This window comes from Gallus gallus, chromosome 2 (genome assembly GCF_016699485.2).
Source record: "Gallus gallus isolate bGalGal1 chromosome 2, bGalGal1.mat.broiler.GRCg7b, whole genome shotgun sequence".
NCBI classification, from domain to species: Eukaryota; Metazoa; Chordata; class Aves; order Galliformes; family Phasianidae; genus Gallus; species Gallus gallus.
In genome coordinates, this window is record NC_052533.1 from 32,823,996 (window position 1) to 32,844,400 (window position 20,405).

At 40.4% G+C, this 20,405-nt stretch overlaps 1 protein-coding gene across 6 annotated transcripts in view; it reads left to right on the forward strand.

Annotated features, from left to right (window-relative positions):
* The first annotated feature begins 15,670 nt into the window (after positions 1 to 15,670).
* TAX1BP1 (Tax1 binding protein 1) overlaps positions 15,671 to 20,405 on the forward strand; it is a 50,382-nt gene continuing 45,647 nt past the window's right edge. For all 6 annotated transcript variants that reach the window (NM_204738.2, XM_025147030.3, XM_015281289.4 and 3 more), the window contains exons 1-2: positions 15,671 to 15,741; positions 17,398 to 17,581. In NM_204738.2, the coding sequence (NP_990069.2) occupies positions 17,405 to 17,581 (177 nt within the window). In that variant the 5' untranslated portion in view covers positions 15,671 to 15,741; positions 17,398 to 17,404. The remainder of the gene's footprint in view (positions 15,742 to 17,397; positions 17,582 to 20,405) is intronic.

The window sequence follows — 20,405 nt, forward strand, 5'->3', positions numbered from 1 at the left end:
AGCCTCCTTCAGACAAACAACTCCGGTTCCCTCAACTGCTCCCCATAAGACTTGTGCTCCAGACTCCTCACAACTTTGTTCCCCTTCTCTGGACATGCTGCAGGGCCTCAATATCTTGTAGTGTGGGTCCCAAAACAGAACACAGTACTCAAGGTGTGGCCTCATCAGTGCTGAGTACAGAGGGATGATAACTTCCCTGTTCCTGCTGATTATACTAATTGTCATACAAGCCAGGATGCCATTGGCCTTCTTGGCCATCTGGGCACACAGCTGGCTCATGTTCAGCTGGCTGTCAACTAACACTCACAGATCCTTCTCCTCCGTTCAGCTTCATGACCAGCTTCATTGTGTTGCGATCCCAAGAGCAGTTCCAGAAGGTCTCACAGAGGGATTATCGGTTAGCAAACAGCTAGTGAGAACTGTGCTGTGTGTCTGCAATGTGGGATCCAAAGAGGCCTGGAGACCTACTGACGGTGTGGGAAGAGCCCCAGACTGGCTGCAAGGGAGCAGAACTGGGCTCTAAGAGTGATCAGGATAGAGACAGGTGAATGCTGCCTGTCAGAGCACAATGTCTGTCAGAGCTGCGCAACTGACACGTGTCTGTCTCATGAACAGAACGGTTACTCTCTTGAGGGCAAAACTTGCCTTAGTTTGTTGTGGTGCCTCTGTCGAGGAGCGTTGGGTACTCCTTTAGTCATTAGGGTATTTGTACTATGTCAGAAGGTGTTGTGTGTTTTTCTTTTTTGTAGCTGTTCTGTAGTATCATTTATAGATTCCCCGAGGAATGTAGTTATCAGGAGACCTCAGGTCTCACAAAGTCAGGTATTCACTCAGTTATGTGTTAGTACAGAAAGAATAGGCTCTCTCTCCCTACATATATACACACTTGGCTCTTCTGTCAGTATCACAGTGTATATTCGTTTACTTGCCCCTATAAAACAGTGGATGATACACAGTTAAATTAATGCAGCTCAACATAAAGGCATCTTGTGGGCAGGAAACAAGGCTGTGGTTATACAGTTGCTTTAATCTGGCATGTGTCACCACTCCACAAGCTGATCTCATGCCTTCACTCAGTTGCTTCTTCTCACTGCTCTTCAGCTGTGCACTGAGAAGAGTAGAACTTAAGAAGAGAAAAAAGATTCCTACAGCTAGGGCATGGGAAAAAGACAGAAAAACAGAAACTCTTTAATTTGCTAGCACTTTGCAAATTATTTGAAGCTCCAGAGACTCATATATGCCAGTATTTTCATAAGCTCACTTGTTTCTTCCAGCATGCCATTTGAAGAGTGCCAAGTGAATGAAGCTACTGAGCTGTGTTTACTTATTTCCTCAGTGGTGACAAGGCTAACAAACATCTTGAGCACAAATTCTGTTGAGATGAGGTGTGATTCCCCATCAATACAGCTATGCTGGCAGAAATCTGTCCTAGTCCAAATGAGGACTTTGATAGTCATTAAAACCTGAATTTTACACATAATCACATGTAACTTTAACTCGGCTTCTTAATGTGGTTTTTACCTTCCTGCCTGATTCTTTCTTCACTACCTTGCAATTTCAGAGTCATTTATCTTTTTCCAGCTGGCTGCAGACTCCTACTAAAGCTGAACTGAGTTAGAAAATGATTGATTTGATGTTCTGGGGGTGAGGACCAAGCAAGCAGAATCTACTGATATCACTCACTGTGGTAGTCACATACAGAATTTTAATTCTCATTACAAGACACAGCTTTGCCTGAACAGCTGCACCTTTTCTAGAACTTTATCATGACTAAGAGGATTTTATTTGTATAGGTATATGAGATTCGTACTAGCAAAACACAGCACAATCATTTCCAAACATAGCATGAGAAACTGCAAAAAGGAGAGTCCTGATGCTAAAAGTATAGCAGACTGAGGCTTACATTACCTTGCCAGCACACCTGTGAATAAACTCTATTGTCTATTGACATGTCTGCTCTTATCTTACTGTGTTTTTTACATTGCTTTTGTACAGAACATGATTTTGTAGACGACAAAATACAAGAAATTTGATTAATCTCTGCTCACATACTGAACACTGATACAACTTATACTAGTACTTAAGAACTTTTAAGATAGACACTGCGAGAAGAAAACATTTGTAGGACTAGATTGTATGGCCTAAATATTGCAGAGCATTTATAAGAAAACAGACTAAAACGAAATCTAGCTGCTTTTTTTTTCCCCCCTCCAAAATGCCCTCCAGTGATGTTTGAACTTTTAGCAGGCATACAGTAAAGTTGGCTCATTTTGTTAAAAATAACTTTGCCTTTCATAAAAGTTTATCTCATTATAAATTAAGCCTTGCTAGTTAACTTTATTTTGTGTGTTTCTTATTTCTTTCCCAACCTAATCACATTCTTTCCACGCAAAATGAAGAAAAAAGGCTTTGTTAAGATTGAAACATTTTAAAGTAAATAGCCACGAAAGCTTTTACTTACAATAAAACACAGGATAAACATGTTCTGATTTTGTTTGTTTTGTAAAGCAGCAGTATCTCCTTACTCACACCTACTTAAGAGAGTATTTCATAAAGATTTGTATGAGATGATTTCTTAAATTGTTAACTAGTTAAAATGCAGATAAACAAATTATTGTTTGTATGGTTTATTTCTACAAATTAAAGAATATCTTTCCCATGTGTTAAAATGTGGGCATATACCTCATTTGAGTGCCTAAAAGCCTTACTTTTTTAAGTAAAATGTTTTAAATTAATATGAGGAAAGTCTAAAATTGCCTATAAAAATAAATTCATTAGATATTTCAAAATATCTTGAAGTGCCAAAAAGGCTTTCCAGAAATCAGCGATTACACTACAAACATGCCACAAAGGGGAACTGTTAACAAGTGCTACTTTGCCAGTGGTAGGAAGATTGCCAACATTTAATTGGCTTTAAAGTTTTGTTCTATCAATGGTGTATTGTATCTTAAAAGCATTAATACCAACCTTATGATTTAGGCATGAAATGGGACCTCAAAATATCTGACTATGGAAGGAAGGAGTTATTTTCTAAAAGCAAGCTAGCCAGTCTCCTTGTTACTCTACTATTAGAAAACAGTTCATTTTTTAACACAGCAGAAAGGGTATCATAAAAGTAAATTATATGTGAGAATGACGAATAGTAAATATATAACCTGTACGTATCTGTTTTCATCAGTAGATCAATCTTATAGTGCTTTATCAAAAAGAGTATGGATGCCATAACAAAAACTGATCTGGTGGCTGCCAGATCAATCTAAGTCAGCCTTGCTCAGCAAACCTGGGTGGATCCCAGAGGCTCTTCTCTCTCTCAAGGTCATTGAGCCTCCCTCCCAGTGTTACACAACCCATCAGTGACAGCAAAGGGAAAGAAAAAAGAACTTTCTTGATCGTCCTTATCATATAATCATACCATGCTAATTGCCATTATTTCCATGTTCATTAAACCACGTTACCTTGCTATTGTTAATGCATAGCTGCCATTATCATCTTGCTTTGTAGACTGATGTGGGCTCATTTCTGCAGAATCCTGAGAAATGCAGAGGAAAATGTATGGTGCCTTGATACTGCACAGTACAACACCCTGCTGTCATCTCAGAGTCTTAGATCATCAAAAACTTCTATGTATTTATTCACATCACACCCAAAGAGTGCTAAATTAAGACCTTTGTGTTTAAGTGACTGACATTTATTTCTTCCCCTGAAAGAAATGTGTGTAGGCCTTAAGTGTGCTTGGTAGTGTTTGTGACATTGTAACATGGAAGTTAAAATATGAGAACTGGCAGAGCACTTACAATACAGAAAGCAGCTGGTATTGATACACTGACAGTGTACTTGTTGGTACATCATGCCCACTAAGGTCTGGGATGTGTACAGAAATATAAGTAAAAAGAAACTAATGTAAAGAAGGCTACTTTGTATGTTCTTTGTGTTGAAAATATGGCCATCTCAGTTTGTTCATAGATCTAATATAAAAAGGCAAAATACACATAAGGAATAAAAAAAAAAAATAGGACATTTGTAGTATATTTTTGGTAATGTACATTTTCTTGCATTTAAGGATGTTTTCTCCTTAATGAGAAACTCTTAAAAGCAAAGGGAATTGTCAAATTATGCTAAAGGTTTCTGGATCAGCTTTGAGAGCCTGCCCCTGACATAACTGCATTCTTGTGGTATAATTACAGTTAATCTCAAATATATAAGTTTCCATCATTTTGGGGAGATTTCCTTTTTTAGGACATTGAGTTTTCCAATTATTCAGGCCGGTAACTATGCACTATGTTCGCTTAATTTAGCAAGTTACATATTCTGGAGCAGTATGTAATCCAGTAATTAACCATGAACTGAATATATTCAGTATTCTGAATATCACACATACATATATATATATATACAGGGAAGCACATTCCAGACTTCTGTAGGAACACTGCCCTGGGGAAACATTAACACTTCTTTTGATATGAAGAATTCTTGTCTTTTTTGTCAGGAGCATTCCTACTGTAGTCTGGAATTGAGTTGCATCTCATTTGGATGTCAGTTGAATGCAGAATGCACAGGTTAATAGAAGTGCATATGTACCAGTGCATACATACTTGCACTGTTTAATACCAAGGTCAGTTAAACACTATAGGCAATTTGTTTTCATTTTTATGCTTTAACTGTTAATCTTTGTATCCAATAGCTTATTTTTACATGCTTATTTCACGTGACACAGAAATGCAATGAGGAGGATGACTTTGGTTCAGATTTAGATGAACAGTTAAGGAAAAAAAAATCCAAAATAAGTATTGCTACATGTGATAAATTGTTAGTATCGATCATGCGTACTTGATTTTGACCACTGCCTGCAGTGCATTACATACAGTAGCCATTGGTGTATTGCCCTCCAGCTGTCAGTCAATGCCCTTCTGTCAGTTATGGGATACTGACATTGGTAAAGAAAATGAACATGGTAAGGCAACATGGAAAAGTGATGTGGAAAAGCAACACAGTAAGATAATCTCAAATTTAAGGGTCCCAATCAAGGAGGTCTGCATGTAAAACACAGAAGAAGTATGGAAATATAGGAAAAAACCAGAAAAATTTTGTCCAACCAGCATACATATATACCAGTATTTAAACATCGGATTTGCATTACTCTGATAAAATCCTGACCTAACCCCATCATGATACAAAAATAAAGAGGAATATTGGCAATTACTCATTCCCTGGGCCTTCCTACACAAAAGCGTAGAGCACAGTTCTTCAGAAACAGTTTCTGTGTGGTACGCTCCTGAGCAAAACCTTGTGTTGTGATTTAACCTGGCAGGCAGCTCAGCACCATGCAGCTGTTCACTCACTCCCCCTGCCCAGTGGGATGAGAGAGAGATCTGAAAGCAAAATAGACCACATGAATGGAGATGTAAGCTATTTACTAAGAATAGGAGAAGAGAAAAAGGTAACAAAAAAAGCAATGATAATCATATACAATGCAATTATATATATGCAATGCAATTACTCAGCTAACAATTCAACTGCCCACTGACTGATGTACAAGTAGCAACACATCTCACCACCTGCTGGCTAACACCCAGCTAATCCTCAAGCAGCCAACAGTCCCCAGCCAGCTCCCCACAAAGCAGGACCACATGTACCTAATGAGGCTCAACAAGACCAAGTGAAAGGTGTCGCTCTTCCATCAGTGCAATCCCAGACGTGTACAGACTGGGAGAAGAACTCATTGGGGACAGCTCTGCAGAGAAGGATTTGGGGGTCCTGCTGGATGAAAAGCTGGACATGAGCCAGCTGTGTGCACCTGCAGACTGGAAGACCAACTATATCCTGGGCTGCATTGGAAGAGGGGTGGCCAGCAAGGTGAAGAAGGGGATTGTCCCCCTCTACTCTACTCTGTGCTTGTGAGGCCCCAACTGCAGTATTGTTTCCTGGGGCCTCCGGCACAAGAAAGATGTGGAGCTGTTGGAGCAGGTCCAGAGGAGGGCAACAAAGGTGAGCAGAGAGCTGGAGCACCTCTCCTATGAAGAAAGGCTGAGGGAGCTGGGCTTGTTTAGCTTGGAGAAGAGAAGGCTCCAGGGACACCTCATTGTGGTCTTCCAGTACTTAAAAGGAGCTTATAATCAGAAGGGAGAACTACGTGGTCTGGTAGGACTCCTTTGAGGCCATGGGGTCATGGACAAGAACAAGGACAAGGGGGAATGGTTTTAAATTAAAAGAGGGGAGACTTAATTAGATGCTAGGGGGAGCAGGGACTGGGAGGGTTTTCTGCTGAGGGACTTGGGCATCGCTGCTGCCTGCCACTGGGACACTGAATGACTGTGGCCACTCTTCCAGTTCGTGACACCTGCCTACTGCAGCATTAGTGAGGGAAGCAGCTTCCCAATCCCAGCTCTCCCCAGCCGACCACACAACCTGGGGCCATGGTGCCATCAGACTGGACTGCCCTGTTTGGGAGCACAGTCAGGGCGACATCACTGACATGACTCCTCTGCCTACACCAGCTTTGCTATGGCTGTGAGCTCTGGTGGGCAAAGAAGAAGCCGAATTGTGCCATATGTGAGCACAAAATGAAGACCATTTGATACTCATTGAGGTTGGACAATGATTATGCCATGTTCTGCAGCCCACAGCATGCTCCAATGACAGCCTGCAGGATGTGCAGGGGCCTGCAGAGCTGGTGCTTATGGCTCCTGTGCACAACTTCCCACTTGAGATCTGGGCTGTCTTTTTCCAAGAATGCCCAGGAGACCTTGAAGCCTTGCTCCAGTCGCTCCAGGAAGACATTGAGAGAATCTGCAGTGATGAGTGGTGGGAGGTGCTTGCAGGATGGAGCACTGCTGTGAGCTTCCTGTGTCTGTACAGGCCTCTGTGGGCCCCAAAGCAGAAGGCCTGCAGCAGCCCCCAGGAGTCGCCCCCACCCCTCAAGAGGTGGCTCTTCTGGTTCCCCATTGTGAAAGACAAGTTAAGCAGGCAGCAAAAAGATTCACACAAAATGCGATGACTATCAGACACTAAGGAGCACTTTTGATTTAAGTTGGCCCTCAGTCCTCAAAAGATCTCAGTATTCTAGATTGCATTTAACCTGGGATCTACATTTATTTGGATGCATGATACTTCCAGAACATAACATACAGTTAGCAGAAACAAACCCAAACAAGACTTTTAAAATTTGAGAATATCATCAAAGAGAATAAAAAGAAAATAAAAAAGGTGATTTACAACATATTTGCTAATTGATACAGCTGAAGGTCACACTTTTGGGAAACCCTTCATATTGATCAGCTGCTTTCTCACATAACAATGGTAAGCAGATGTTTGCAGCCAGAACTCATTCTTCTGTGTGAATTTCTGCTCACAGCATGGGTTAAAGCCAAGAGGCCCCTTCATAAATTTTTACATATTTGGACAACTCCACGCAAGAATGAATTGCCATTTTATCAAAGGCCACAAATTATGGTTTAGATTTAGCACTAAGCTTGATTATCTACTGCTTAGTTACTAGCACATAGTTACTATATACAATTCTCTACAACAAACCTAAGTTCAGTAATTTATTTTAAATGCATCAAATCAGAACATTTCTATAACCACATAATTTGAAAAAAATAAAAAAAAAAAGGAAAAGAAATTGTAGAGCTAATGTAAGAGCTATTGAGCAATTTATTTAAGGCTCACAGCATGCTTCATCTGTGTTGACTGTGATATGAATTATATGGATTCCAGTAGAGCAGTCACAAGAGTATCAGTCACCAAAACAATAGGGACATTATGTAAAGGTCAGGATTACACTGTCAGTGCTCTACACACCCACCACTCCCCTCCAAAAAAAGAAAAGAAAAGAAAAGAAAAGAAAGAAAAGAGGGGGAAGAAGTGCTTTACTTTCCTAAAATAAGAAAAGTCAAACCTTTTGTTAATGCACAACTTACTAAAGTTAAGAAGTAATTTCATTTTGTCGTCTGAGCTGGGTGATAAAATATGAATACACATCACAAAGAGATGTTGAGTCACCAGAAGCAACCCGTTAAATCCAGTTAAGAAACGCACGTAGGAGTTTTCTGTTAAAACACACAGTACTAAGCTAAAACTTGGCTATGATATTAATCCTAATACCAATAGTAACAAACAGTACTACTAATAATACTATTAGTAATTAATACCACTGATTACAAATGAATATATTCTGGACTCCTTGAGTATAAATAAATATAATTGAAATGCAAATCTGGTCTGCTGTGCCTGCCTTTTGATATCTGGCCAAATATAGGAAAAGATACATAAGAAAAACCACCATAACCAGTTTCCAAAATCCAGGATTGTTGATGTAGGGAAACTGGAGTTTTCTGACTTTTCCTCAATATTATTGCTTCTGTGAAATGGACGTGGTATGCCTGCTTATGTACACAAACTGAAGCTTTGATTGAAAAAATAAGATGGACAAAGAAATATTTTCCATAATGGATTTGTTTGAAAGAAAAATACCTTTTGAATGTTTTTTTTTGTTTGTTTTTTTTTTTCCCTACTAACACATTATCTTCACTGAACATGAAATCAAGCTGTGGTTTGTTATTATTAAAAATGAACATAGTTGTATCATTATCACTAGAGGATATATAATCCTATTATCATTTTACTTGATAAGCAGTGACAATGTTTTGTTTGTAATAGCCTCCAGAGATATAATAAATCTAGCCAGGGAATGTCAGCCCGGTCCAAGACAGATTAAATGTAGAGAACTGGAATATAGTTCCCAGTAAACAAACACTTCGAGGTCAGGAGGTCATACTTGCTCAGCTGTACTTCATAAGCCCTATTGGAAATAACTTTCATACCATCACCGAGTATATTTCATGCTACCTAATAATACCGAGGGCCAAGTACTGTTGAGTTAGAAATGATCTCTTGGTTAAATATTGAGTGCAAAATGATCAAGAAACAATATGTAAGTGGCAAATCAGTTTGCTGTTAGACGATTCAGAGGGTGCAATTCATGAGATCTCCTCTTCTGTGGGGAAAAAAACTAATCCCGCTCTAAAGCTTGTGGAAATTCCCATTGCCAAATGAGCTGGATTTGGCTCTGCATGACTGTGAATAATATAGCACTAACTAAGGTTAACTATACTTGAATGCAGTAGAGTATTAGGAAGAATATACAGCCAAGGAACTCTCTCATGGCAGTTGACTAATTGCTGCAGAGTGGGGACTGCAAGTAAGCAAAAGTCTGGGAAGGAGAGAGAACTGCATACTGAATTTGCTTTTGGAATTCCTTCTGAGAGAAAAAAAATGCCTGGATTTTGAGAGTCCTAAAATAAATACATATCAATGTACTGCTTAATATGGATAAAGTTTCCAAAAACTTTTAAGATCACTTGGTGCTTTTCAGAGGGACTTGCACACCTTGATGGCCTTGCTTCAGGAAGTGGTGTACTTCTGAGAGGCCATGTGCCATCAGCAGATGCTATTGAGAAGCACAGGCAGGGCTGAGTGGTAGATTTCAGCAGACGTTTTAATAAAGCCTCCAAGTGTCTTCTTTAGCACAAACATGGTATATTCAGGACGTGGATATACAGACTGAATGCTGCACTGGTATGACATACATTTTAGAAACAGATTCTAACTGTGGTGTTTGTATACAAAACACTATTTACAGGCCCAGAAAATTCTTGCCGTATAATAAACCAAAGCCATATGTCATGGCTGTGACATTACTGTATGTTTAAAAAACAAAGAGTTGTTACCCATGTTAATAATGTGAGGTACATTTTGATAGAAGGAGTCATTTCTAACACACAACAAGCAGCAGCTACACTCTGGACAAAATTGCTGACTTTGCTACCTTACAATGCAAAGTACTTATTAGTGAAAAAGAAGGTCATTTGCTAAATACGTTCCTTCTTGTAGAATAGTGCAGAAATGTAAACACTGCAGTATTGTTCTCATAGTCCTTATACAAGGAAGATCGTTGCGAAATAAGAAAAGATTTGAACATTCTTCCGAAAACGGTGTGTGGTAAAATAGTTTGCATTTCTAAGTGAAATTGTGCTTGATGAAATAAAATTAGAAAAACTGGATTACTTTCTGTATACAAATTTGCATAGAAAATCCAGTATATTCTAATCTGTCCAACGTTAATAGGTAGAAGGACAGTCAGGAGGGTGAATTAAACACCAATTATAATTTCAGTGCTGCATTTCCTAGTAGTTGATTTGCACAAAACGTATGTTAAAAGTTACTATTTTTGTGCAGAATGTGAGAATTCCTTACATCAGAATTAAGAACTTCAGCAGCAGGAGGACTCCAGATCTGTTGGATGTTTTCTGTATACATGTACACAGCAGGTTTAGACCATTCTCCAAAGCAAATGTGGGGCTACAGAGCAAAAGAGGGTTGGCTGTCTCAAGTCCCACGTCAGGCACAGCATCACTCTGATATCCTTATATCCTTTGAGAAAAATATATACTATTAGAAGAAAACAGGAGAGCTGTTAGGCTCCTTACAGATAGAGCCTGTACAGCCACTCCTGTATGGTGTCAGTGATGGCAGCCAGCACAGAGGGGACCTGGAAGTGGATACAAACAGCATGCTTGTATGGCTATGAGAAGTGTCTTTCTGTTCTCCATCCTCAGGGCTGAGGGCTTTGCCCTGAGGGATAAGAGCTTAGAAATCTTGCTTGTTTGTTTCCTGCCACAGGCAGTTTTCCTGCCTCTGAAAACAAAATGTTGGTCATTTGGGAGCTTCCTATTACTTCAGGATGGCAAAGATAAAAGCCTGGGAGAAACAGTAAATCTACCAAAGCACACAAAGCAAAGGTATTTACCTGTTTTATATCTGTTAAGATTTAAGTGACACCTACTCAGTGCTCATGTACATACAGCTCTGTGTGTGCTTGTAAGAGGTATGCTAAAAAAAAACCCCCAAAACCCAAACCCAACCTGCTAACATCATAAATAAGAAATGAAACACTCCCCCAGACCTGGGTCTCCAGTGCACATATCTTAATTACACACCAGAGAGTAAAGCCTCAGTGTGTGCAAGCATTTAATTTGTTATTTGCATTTATTAAAAACATTCCTTTTCACTTTAACAATACAGTAACCCAATAGTGAAATAGCAGCAATTCAAATGCAGTCATTTACAGACATGCGGTTTCTTGTGCCCATTGTACAGTGCAGCGCTGCCAAGTCTCACACCTCAGGAGTAAGCTCTTGCTCTCTCCTCTCTCTGTCACACGCGTACATGCACACACATACAAAATTTACATGTCTGCTCTCACCTACACTCTTTTGGGAAAAGCCACAAATTTCATCAATCTCACTCATACAAATCTAAAAATCTTGGCAGCTTTTGAATAGCTTTTTTTCATCACCTGCAATTAAGCGTTGGAAAAGAAATCCAAAATATACAGAGAGAAACTTTCTCCTTAATAGGAAATGTTAGCAACAGTGTGTGATTGCTAATATGTTCCAAAGTTTTGCCACGCCATCTTACTGGAAGGCAAAGTCCGTACGCCCTGTGATTAGATTTCCTTAAATGCTGGGCAATTCAGTGTTGTCAGCTGAAATATAAAACATTATTTATAACTATTTAACTGTTTTAAGAGTATAGTTAATAGCTTTCTGTAACATGATCTTAAAGAAGCTGATTAAGTGTGCTTTACAACGTGACCAGAAAGAGCTTCCGATTAGTGACATCGATCTATATATTTTACATCTCACGTGGCCCATACTCTTAAAAGTTGGGAGTGTTTAAATAGGAGTTGAAGCAAAATGAAATCAAATCATTAGAAGCTAAGCGTTTCCTTACCACACTTCATCAATATCAACATGTCATGCCGATAGATTGAATATCCACAACATAAAGTACCTTTCTCTGGTCATAAAAACTAGAAATACACAATTTTTCTGTCACTCATTCAAAGCAAAGATGGGTATCAGGGGAATAATACAGATCCGGATCCAAAATTCATCATGGCTTTGATTCAGGCCGTAATACCAACAGTAAACAGAAATACATTGGGCTCTTAATTTGAATACAAGTTTAAATGTAGCCAGGGTTAAACACATGTGACAGGGACACGTTTCTAATTTCAAAGCAATAAATTGCTAACGGAGCTCACAAGTTTAAAAAGACACTGTTGTAATGAAAATAGTAAATGATTTCTAAACTTGTAAGACTGTTTCCCAAGAGTCTGTAACATGCCCCATGCTTCCCATGGCAATCCTGGTTAGTTACTGCTTGCAGTTTTTATTCCTTGTTCACCTTTTGCCTGAAGAGGGACTTGTGCAGGTCTCATACTTAGCAGAGAAAGTCTCTGTATAACTACAAAGCAGAGGGATTTTTACATCTTGGTCTCTATTTCCAAATCCTTCAGAATTTAGTATTGCTCAAATCCAGTTACTGCATTCACATATATTTTTACCTTATTTAGATGCGCAGTGAAAGAAGAAGGAAGGGGCAAAATGGGAACACAAGGGATTCTGACCTGGTATTAAGAAACTTCTTCGCAATTAGCACTGTCAAGCACCAGAGCAGGTCCTCTAAGTGATGGTGGAATCTGAGTCCTTGGAGATATTCAGAACATAGCTGGGGTAGGCCCTAAGTGACCTGCCCTCATTAGAGCTGCTCTGCAGGTCTCTTCCAATCTCTGTGGTTCCATGACACAGATAGGGAGAATTGTGTCAGAAAGATGCTTGATTTCTTCCTTAAAACAATAAATATAATATTAAACATTGGCTAAGCAACGATTCTACATGCTTAAGAGTAAAATTCTGGTATACATGTCAAATCTATTACAAAATACTGCTTGAACAAAAACAATTTCCCGTGTTTTTGAAATCAGTGTGGTTGGAAAGGTGGGAGTCAGACTAAAGGCAGGATTACTGCCACCCTACCCGTAACAAGCTTTTCTAATTGAATTAGCGTATTAGTGTTAGAGTCTCACATAACAAGGCGTTCACCAGAAACACTATCATTTTTTTTTAATGTTACAATATTAAATACAATGCAACAATAATAGAAAAAATAATATACTAACCAAGAGCTAGTTTCTCCAAAGATTTATATTACACAAATGAATTTCAAGAGTTAGCACCTTATGATCTCTGCCTAGAAAATTCAGATCAATTAAGGCACTCAACCATTAATTCTAACACCAAGTCCTCCGCTGTACAGAGAGATATGGAGCTCCTGGTGTGAGTTTAGTTGAGGGCTACTAAAATGATTAAGGGTATAGAACAACTCTCCAGAGAGGATAGGCTATGAGAGCTGGGCCTGTTCAGCCTGGGGATGAGAAAATTTAAGGGGGGATCTGATCAATGTGTAAAAGTATGTGACAGGAGAGTATGAAGAGGATGGGACCAGACTCTTCTTGGTGGATGATCTATCTGAACACGAGGAAAGACTTCACTGTGAGGATGACTGAGCGCTGGAACAGGTTGCATGGAGAGGTTGTGCAGTCACCTTCCCTGGAGATATTCAAGAGAGATGTGGACACAACCCTGGGTAGGGGGTGTTAAAGGACCCTGCTTGAGCAGTTTACTGCCTTGAAATTAGAAATGTGCCCCCATCACATGTATTTAACTTTGGCTGCATTTGAGACCAGTTGACTCCAGAGGTCCCTTCCAACCCCAACCATTCCATGATCCTGTGATTCGATGACGTGCAAATTTCACCATTTCCAATCACAAATTCTGTGGTTGAAATCTTTCTTTGTAGCCGTAAAAGCATGTTAATTGTTGATCCTGGGATGATGGAGCACAGCTTTGTCAATGTACTTTCATTCTCAAAGTGGCAATAACAAAATGAGAAAAGGCTCTGCACCATGTTTATGTAGAATGGTCAAACTGCTAGAGGGATAAGAGTGCTATCTAAACTTACAATACAAATATATCAGTGACAATGCTTATTAAATCATATTTATTTCAGTAAAAGGTGTTCTTAATTTAAATAATTGAATCAACATTTCTAGACTTAGGTGCATTTTCCCCTAAAAAATGGATTAAGTACAAGGAAAGACAAGATTATTCTTTACTCATTTGACTTTAATATTTACCTTGTATGAATCACAAGCATATACAGTTCGTTTTACCTCCTACCTAGACATTTAGCAATGTAAATAATGATTTAATATAGAAATATGACTAAATCATAACTAGTTCTCTTGACTGAATATTATGAACTGAGCACAAAAATAATCAAGATTCTTTAAAAACTTTGAATTGTGGATAACTTTTTAGAATTGGGAAACAGGATTTCTTTTTTTCCCCAGGCTTTTACTGTAAAAACTATGTTAGCTGCGAAAGAAAGAACATCTTCATTTCAAAACTTCCAGTGTATTCCATAAAGTAGCATCATAATAATAGTCAACAAAAAGAAAACTATTTGTCTCATCACTGTTTATACTTCCCAGATACTGACTGTGAAACTGAAGCTCTTTCAAAGTCAGAGCCCGCAGCAGAACAGTGTCTTGTGACTCTTAGACAACCCTTTATCACATCATGTGGTGCAAGGAGCAGTGAGAAGAAGAAATGGAGGGTGGAGATAAGACAGAATAGCTCTCCCCACCTCCTCAGAAATATGTATGGCTGGTTATTGCACCAATTTCATTTACCACTGCACAAATTCCTCTGGTCTTAAGGAAAAAAAAGTATTGCACACATACTTCTTGTGTCTTCTGCCTGAAAGGAGGTTATAGAGAGATGAGAATTGGCTTCTTCTCCCAGGTTACCAGTGATAGGACGAGAGGTAGTGGCTTTAAGTTGTGCCAGGAGATGTTCAGGTCGGATGTTAAGAAAAATTCTGTCTCAGAAAGAGTGAAGCAGGCTGCCCAGTGGTGTTCAAGAGTAGCTGTGGCCCTGAGGGACACGGTTAGCAGGCATGGTGGTGATGGGCTGGTGGTTGGACTAGATGATCTTAGTGCTTTTTCCCAACCTTAATGACTTCATGATTCTAAAGCAATGGGTTTGTATATAATGCAGGACACATACTGTTTTCCAGGGAAAAATGGAACAAATGAATAACTTAAGGAATTATTAATTATGTCTAGAAATAAAAAACATTACTTATTAACCTGTTGTACAGGTTACACATGAAGACACAAAATTGTTTTCAGACAGCCATTAATGGCTGAAGAGTTACTGTGCTCGAGCTTAGTTTCATTAAGGGTGGCCTTTAAAAAGCTGGCTGTCTTGTCAAATACTCAAATCAATAACCTGGTTATTATGGCTCCCTGCTGAGAATGGAAATAGAGATAAAACAGCGTCGGTAAAGAGGTAAAGGTGATTTCAAAGGCCATTTGCGGTAGTGGTCACATTGGGTGTACTGGGAGAAGCCCGACATACCAATGGTGGTTACTCATCACTGAACACTGTTCATAATCTCCGTGGTTCTGTAAGGGAACTACAGCTCGGCGCTGGACAAAGCTCAAGTAGAACCAGTGTATTTATGAGGTAACGTACTTTACCGGGGATTTGCCAATTCATGCAGAACTGTGCATTTATGACCCCTTGTATCTCACTCCTCCGTGGCTCAGAGACAGGCATAGGCCGGGAGCTTAATAGCAGCGGCTTGCGAGACGCAAGCTGAGGTGACGCGAGCACAAGCGACAGCGCTACGCACTGCCCGGCCGGAGCGCCGCTTCCCCGCCCCCGCCGGCAGGGCCGGTGCTGGAAGTGACGCGAGCGGGCGGAGCTGCGCGGCGCTGATGGTGGAGGCCCCATGTTGATGTCCCCGGCGTCCTCCGCGCCTGCCTAGGTAAGGGGCGCTGCCGGGCGCGGACGAGGGGGGCGGGCAGGTTTGGCAGTCCCTTCCCCGTCGGCCCCCGACACCCGCTGGGGCGGGCAGGGACGTGAGGCGGCGGGCGGCGGCGCTGCGCCACCGGGCGGCCCCCCCCGCCGACTGCCGTGGGCCGGGGGAGGAAGGGGCCGTGCCGCGGGCGGGGGGCAGCGGGGCTCCCTTTCCCCGGGCGCGGGCCGGCTGCTGAGCGGGTGCTGCTGAGGGGTGACAGGCGCGGGCCGGGGCCGCGGCCGGAGGGCTGCGGGAGGAACCGGCCCGGCCTCTGCCTTTCCTGCCCGACGGGCTTTTCCTCATCCCGTCCATCTCGCCTGGCCGGCTGTCTCCCCGTGAGAATCGCTTGTCACGTCGCTAGCGACGCCCAGACGTAGCTCTTCTTCCTCCTCTTCCTGCTTTCTGTCCCCGCCGGTAGCCGCGAGGTAGGCGCACACCCGGCAGCCGCTGCCCTACCGCCGGCTGTACGGGGATCTGCGCCCCAGAGCCGCGCGTTCACTGCCGGCCAGCGGTCATCCCGGCTGGTCGGGGCGGCCTGTACAGGCCTGGATCTGGGAGTGCTTCTGCCTCGGGCTGCAGACCAGAGAGCAGTCTGCAGAAGTCGTTCCTTCTTGGTAGCACATTCTTAGAATAAACTTACTAATTTTTAAGGAAATCTATTTTAAGAAAATTATATTCCAGTGTTTTTCTTACCAAGGCACTTACGGGTGATGAAAGTTGACACGGTTTGCTTTATTTCAGTGTTGCTTAGCTTCACGTAGTAAGGCTGTTCTGTTTCTATTAGATTAGTAGAAACCGTGGCTTTATACCTTTCAGTAATTCAGAGAGATGGACCCTTATGGTCTACTTTTGAAGCATCTTGTAGTGCTGTAAGTTTTAGCACAATGTATCCGGAATGAGGTGGTGAAGGGAAAGGCTGATGGAAGGCTTTTGCAATCCAACTGAATTAGTGCTAATCCGTCCAGCTGCACGCAGACGTGAATGACTGCGCCATCAGTTCAGTCCGTTGTTATTGGTAAATGTGCAGGACTGAGGGTGGCTGTGTTTAAAGTGGGTGCAGCAAAATGTGCTCCCAGACTGCTAACATCACGAGAGAGGAGAAATCTTTCGAAGAAGATAAGAAAGAAAGAAAAAAGCTGTTTAGATAAACTTTCTTCTTTCTTAAAATGTCTTAAAATGGAGCTTTCTTACTTTTACTGAGTGGGGAACAGTATTTTATTTATGAAAACACTGTCAAAAACACTGAGAAGTACAGCTTTCCCTGAAGCATCCAGAATCGCTAAAGACATTTAATTAAGTCAAAACCCAGCCTCATTTTCCCACCACTTTTATTTCCTTCTTTCTGGTACTCAGTATCTGTGCTATAGCAGCAGGGGCATTCAGTTAATTGGTGCTTTCCTCTCCATTTTTGTTTCATCACTCAGATGACTGCCCTTTTTCGTTCTGAGAAGTGATTGTTTTGGAGTGAAGCTGAGGCAATGCATTTTGGTGGGCTTGGTCCATAGCTGTCTGTTGTCAGTCCAGAGGAGTGAATTGTTTCTCTGTCTGGTATCTTTCAAAGGGATTATTTTTATCTTAGTTCTTCGCTATACTGAAGTAACAGCTTCTACAATTCTGTTGCAGATCAATCATGTCATCCTTTCAAGAAGTTCCATCTTCAGCTAACGCTTTACAGACTTCCAATTTTGCACATGTGATTTTTCAGAATGTGGCCAAAAGTTATCTTCCAAACACACACCTTGAATGTCACTACACTCTGACCCAGTTTATCCATCCTCATCAGAAAGACTGGGTTGGTATTTTCAAGGTAAGTAAAACTCGATCTATTTCTGCTTTTCACATCTTCACTGTCTTCTCTTAACCGGTTAAAAATAGAGAACTCCGAAAGTAATAAAAACTTTCTCATAAATGTAAGAAGAGTCACAGGGTATTACTTAACTGCTTTTAGAGTCTGAGCTTTTAACAAAGATGAGACTGGAGTGATAAGTACAGGTGTGCTGGAGTAAAGGGGAAGCCGTGTTGTGGTAGAGAATTAAATGGAGATGATTTGGGAGGAGAATTTTTAATAATATATTCAGTGACTACAGTCAGTGGATCATGTGAGCATTAACTTTAAGCAAGGTGATTTCTCTGGTGGGAACTGGTTAAAAATATATAAGTGTATTTTGGTTACCTGATGTGTTTTGACAAACAAGAGTGTGAGTGAGCACGCTTGATGTTTAGTTAACAGCGTGAATGGAGTGGAAGAAAAGTCAGAAGTTTAAAGAGAGTGCTGTTCAGGTTACACGAGCATTTTGAAATTATTTAAATGTATCCTGAGAAATGAATGCTGTGGTTTTGTGAGTATCAATCTCAGTGAGGGAGGCAGTTAGACAGGTTCCTAAAAATACAGATCACATTTTTTTTTATTAAATGTGGTGCAAAATATGAAACATTTTTTTAGTGGCTGCATGTAACGCTATGTCCCATCTACAGATGTGCTTCATTTCACTGTCTGTGATGATAATTTCATAAGCTATTGAGGTGTGAGGTTTTTATTCTACTTTGACAATTGCAGGCAATATAGCTCTAGCAATTGTTTGGGAAACACTTCGGGCTGACAGAAGGTAACACAGCTGTAACACATTTTCCTTTTCTTCCTTCCCTTTACATGAAACAAGCTCTTTGTGTGATGTACAAAATCAGGGAATGGATTTCAGGTTAAGACCAGCATTTTGGAAGTAAATTTTTACTACTGGGGAATTCCACAGCTGAATTTCTAGTCCATGTCATTCTCAACACCACAAGGGGAGGAAACATTGTGAGATGGGGAAAAGGATGAAAATTGTTTTCTGTTTGTCGCTACACGTTATGAATATACTGTCTTTCTATATTTATAGTACAGTGAGGTAAATGAAGCCAGCTGTCCAACTATATCTGTGCTTATCAGTATATATATGTGGGAGTAATGCTTACAGTAAATAGTTCATACTTTACTACATCTTCATTAAGATTTTTTCCTCTGAACATTGTGGTGTTGATGGTTCTAATGTGGACTACTGTTCTATTCTAGGGGGCAATGGCTTCAGCTGTATTTTGCTCATCTGGTTCACTAAGAACTTTTTTCTTACTGTATTAAATTTGTAGGTACCTCTTTCAATCGGAATGAAAATCCTTAACTTAAAAGTCCAATTCTTTAGCTGCAGTGATTGCTTCAGTAAACACTGTATCCTTGTGTCATCCTACTTGTTTTTCTAGTCCAGCTGTTTATGCAGCTGCACAGCAAAATGGATCAGGGAAATGATAAGACTGAAAAATACTATTTCTTCTCCCCCAGCTTTTACTGTCTTGTTTCCCAGTTGGTTTGATTCCTCAATTTGATCACTGTGTGATGCAGTGGACAGCTCTGTTGTTGTCACTGTGATGGAAGCGAGTGGATTAGGACAGTGAGGAGGGAGGGGAAGGGTTAAGCCTGAGTAATTGGCATGGCTGCTTGGTGTGGAATGACAGCATAAGTTCATTTTTCAGATCTTTTCAGAATTCTCTGAAGGACAGGTAGTTCTAGAAACAAATACAGATTTCATAAACCAATTCTTAAATTCTCGCTTTCGAGTTTTAAAGTGTTTCCTTAGTTTCCATGTCAAATGACTGTTCTTATTGCAAATGCACTTGCATGTGTGGTTATTGTAACTGTCCTAGTTTGTGTAACTTACATGAAAAAGCCATGTTAAAAGTGGAATCCTGTGTAGGAGCCAGAAGTTAATTATAAGACTTTCTTTCTATGTGGTTATTTGTTTTATTTATTTATGGAATTTCTTTGCTCTTAGTTTTCTCAGTCTTTTTTACCTGGTATGCGTTCTTTCCACTTACTGTTTGTATTTTTTTAACACCTTTGCACTTTTATGTTTCCAATTTTCTACATCTACTGGATATTCCATTTTCCTCACTGCATATGGCATCCATTTAATACTTTGATACTGTAATGAATTCAGTGAAAGGTACCACAACTGGTTCCTTCGTATTTGTGGTAGTTTATTTACAGATAGCCTCTTCTCAAGGATGTTCTACAAAGCAGCTTAAAATAAGAAGCCAGAGCAAGATAATGTACTACCTCACTGTTGTCAACAGACGCATCAAAAAGTCTTGTTGGGAAGTAGAATAGGTCTAGAACCTCAGGTCTAAGCTAAAGATTTGTGCCGTACCATGTTATTACAAAGAACTAAAAAAATCCCCAAACATGCAGCAGCTCTGAAATATAACACTTACGTGTAGATGCCATAGATGTAACGTTTGGGATTTTTTTTGTTGTTCCCAGTGTGATTTACACTGCTCAATTTTGGTGTTTTGTCATGCGAAGCAAAAGGAATTTCTTGCTGATGTTGCATATAGAATTGTTTGCAGGAGAGTTGCCTACTGTTAATGCAAGCACAGTGCTCATATACTAAGAGGGTAATGTTGCATATGCAGTGAATATGGAACAGCAGGATGTTTCAGTTGTACCAGTTCTCTTACAAACTAGATCTCACTAGGTCTGTGATGTTTTGGTGGGTTGTTTGTGATCAAACACTAGAAGATCGTGATCGGTTTTATCATGCCTGTTACCAAGGGGGAAAAAAACACAAAGCAGTTTTAAAGTTTGGTGTTAATCTAGT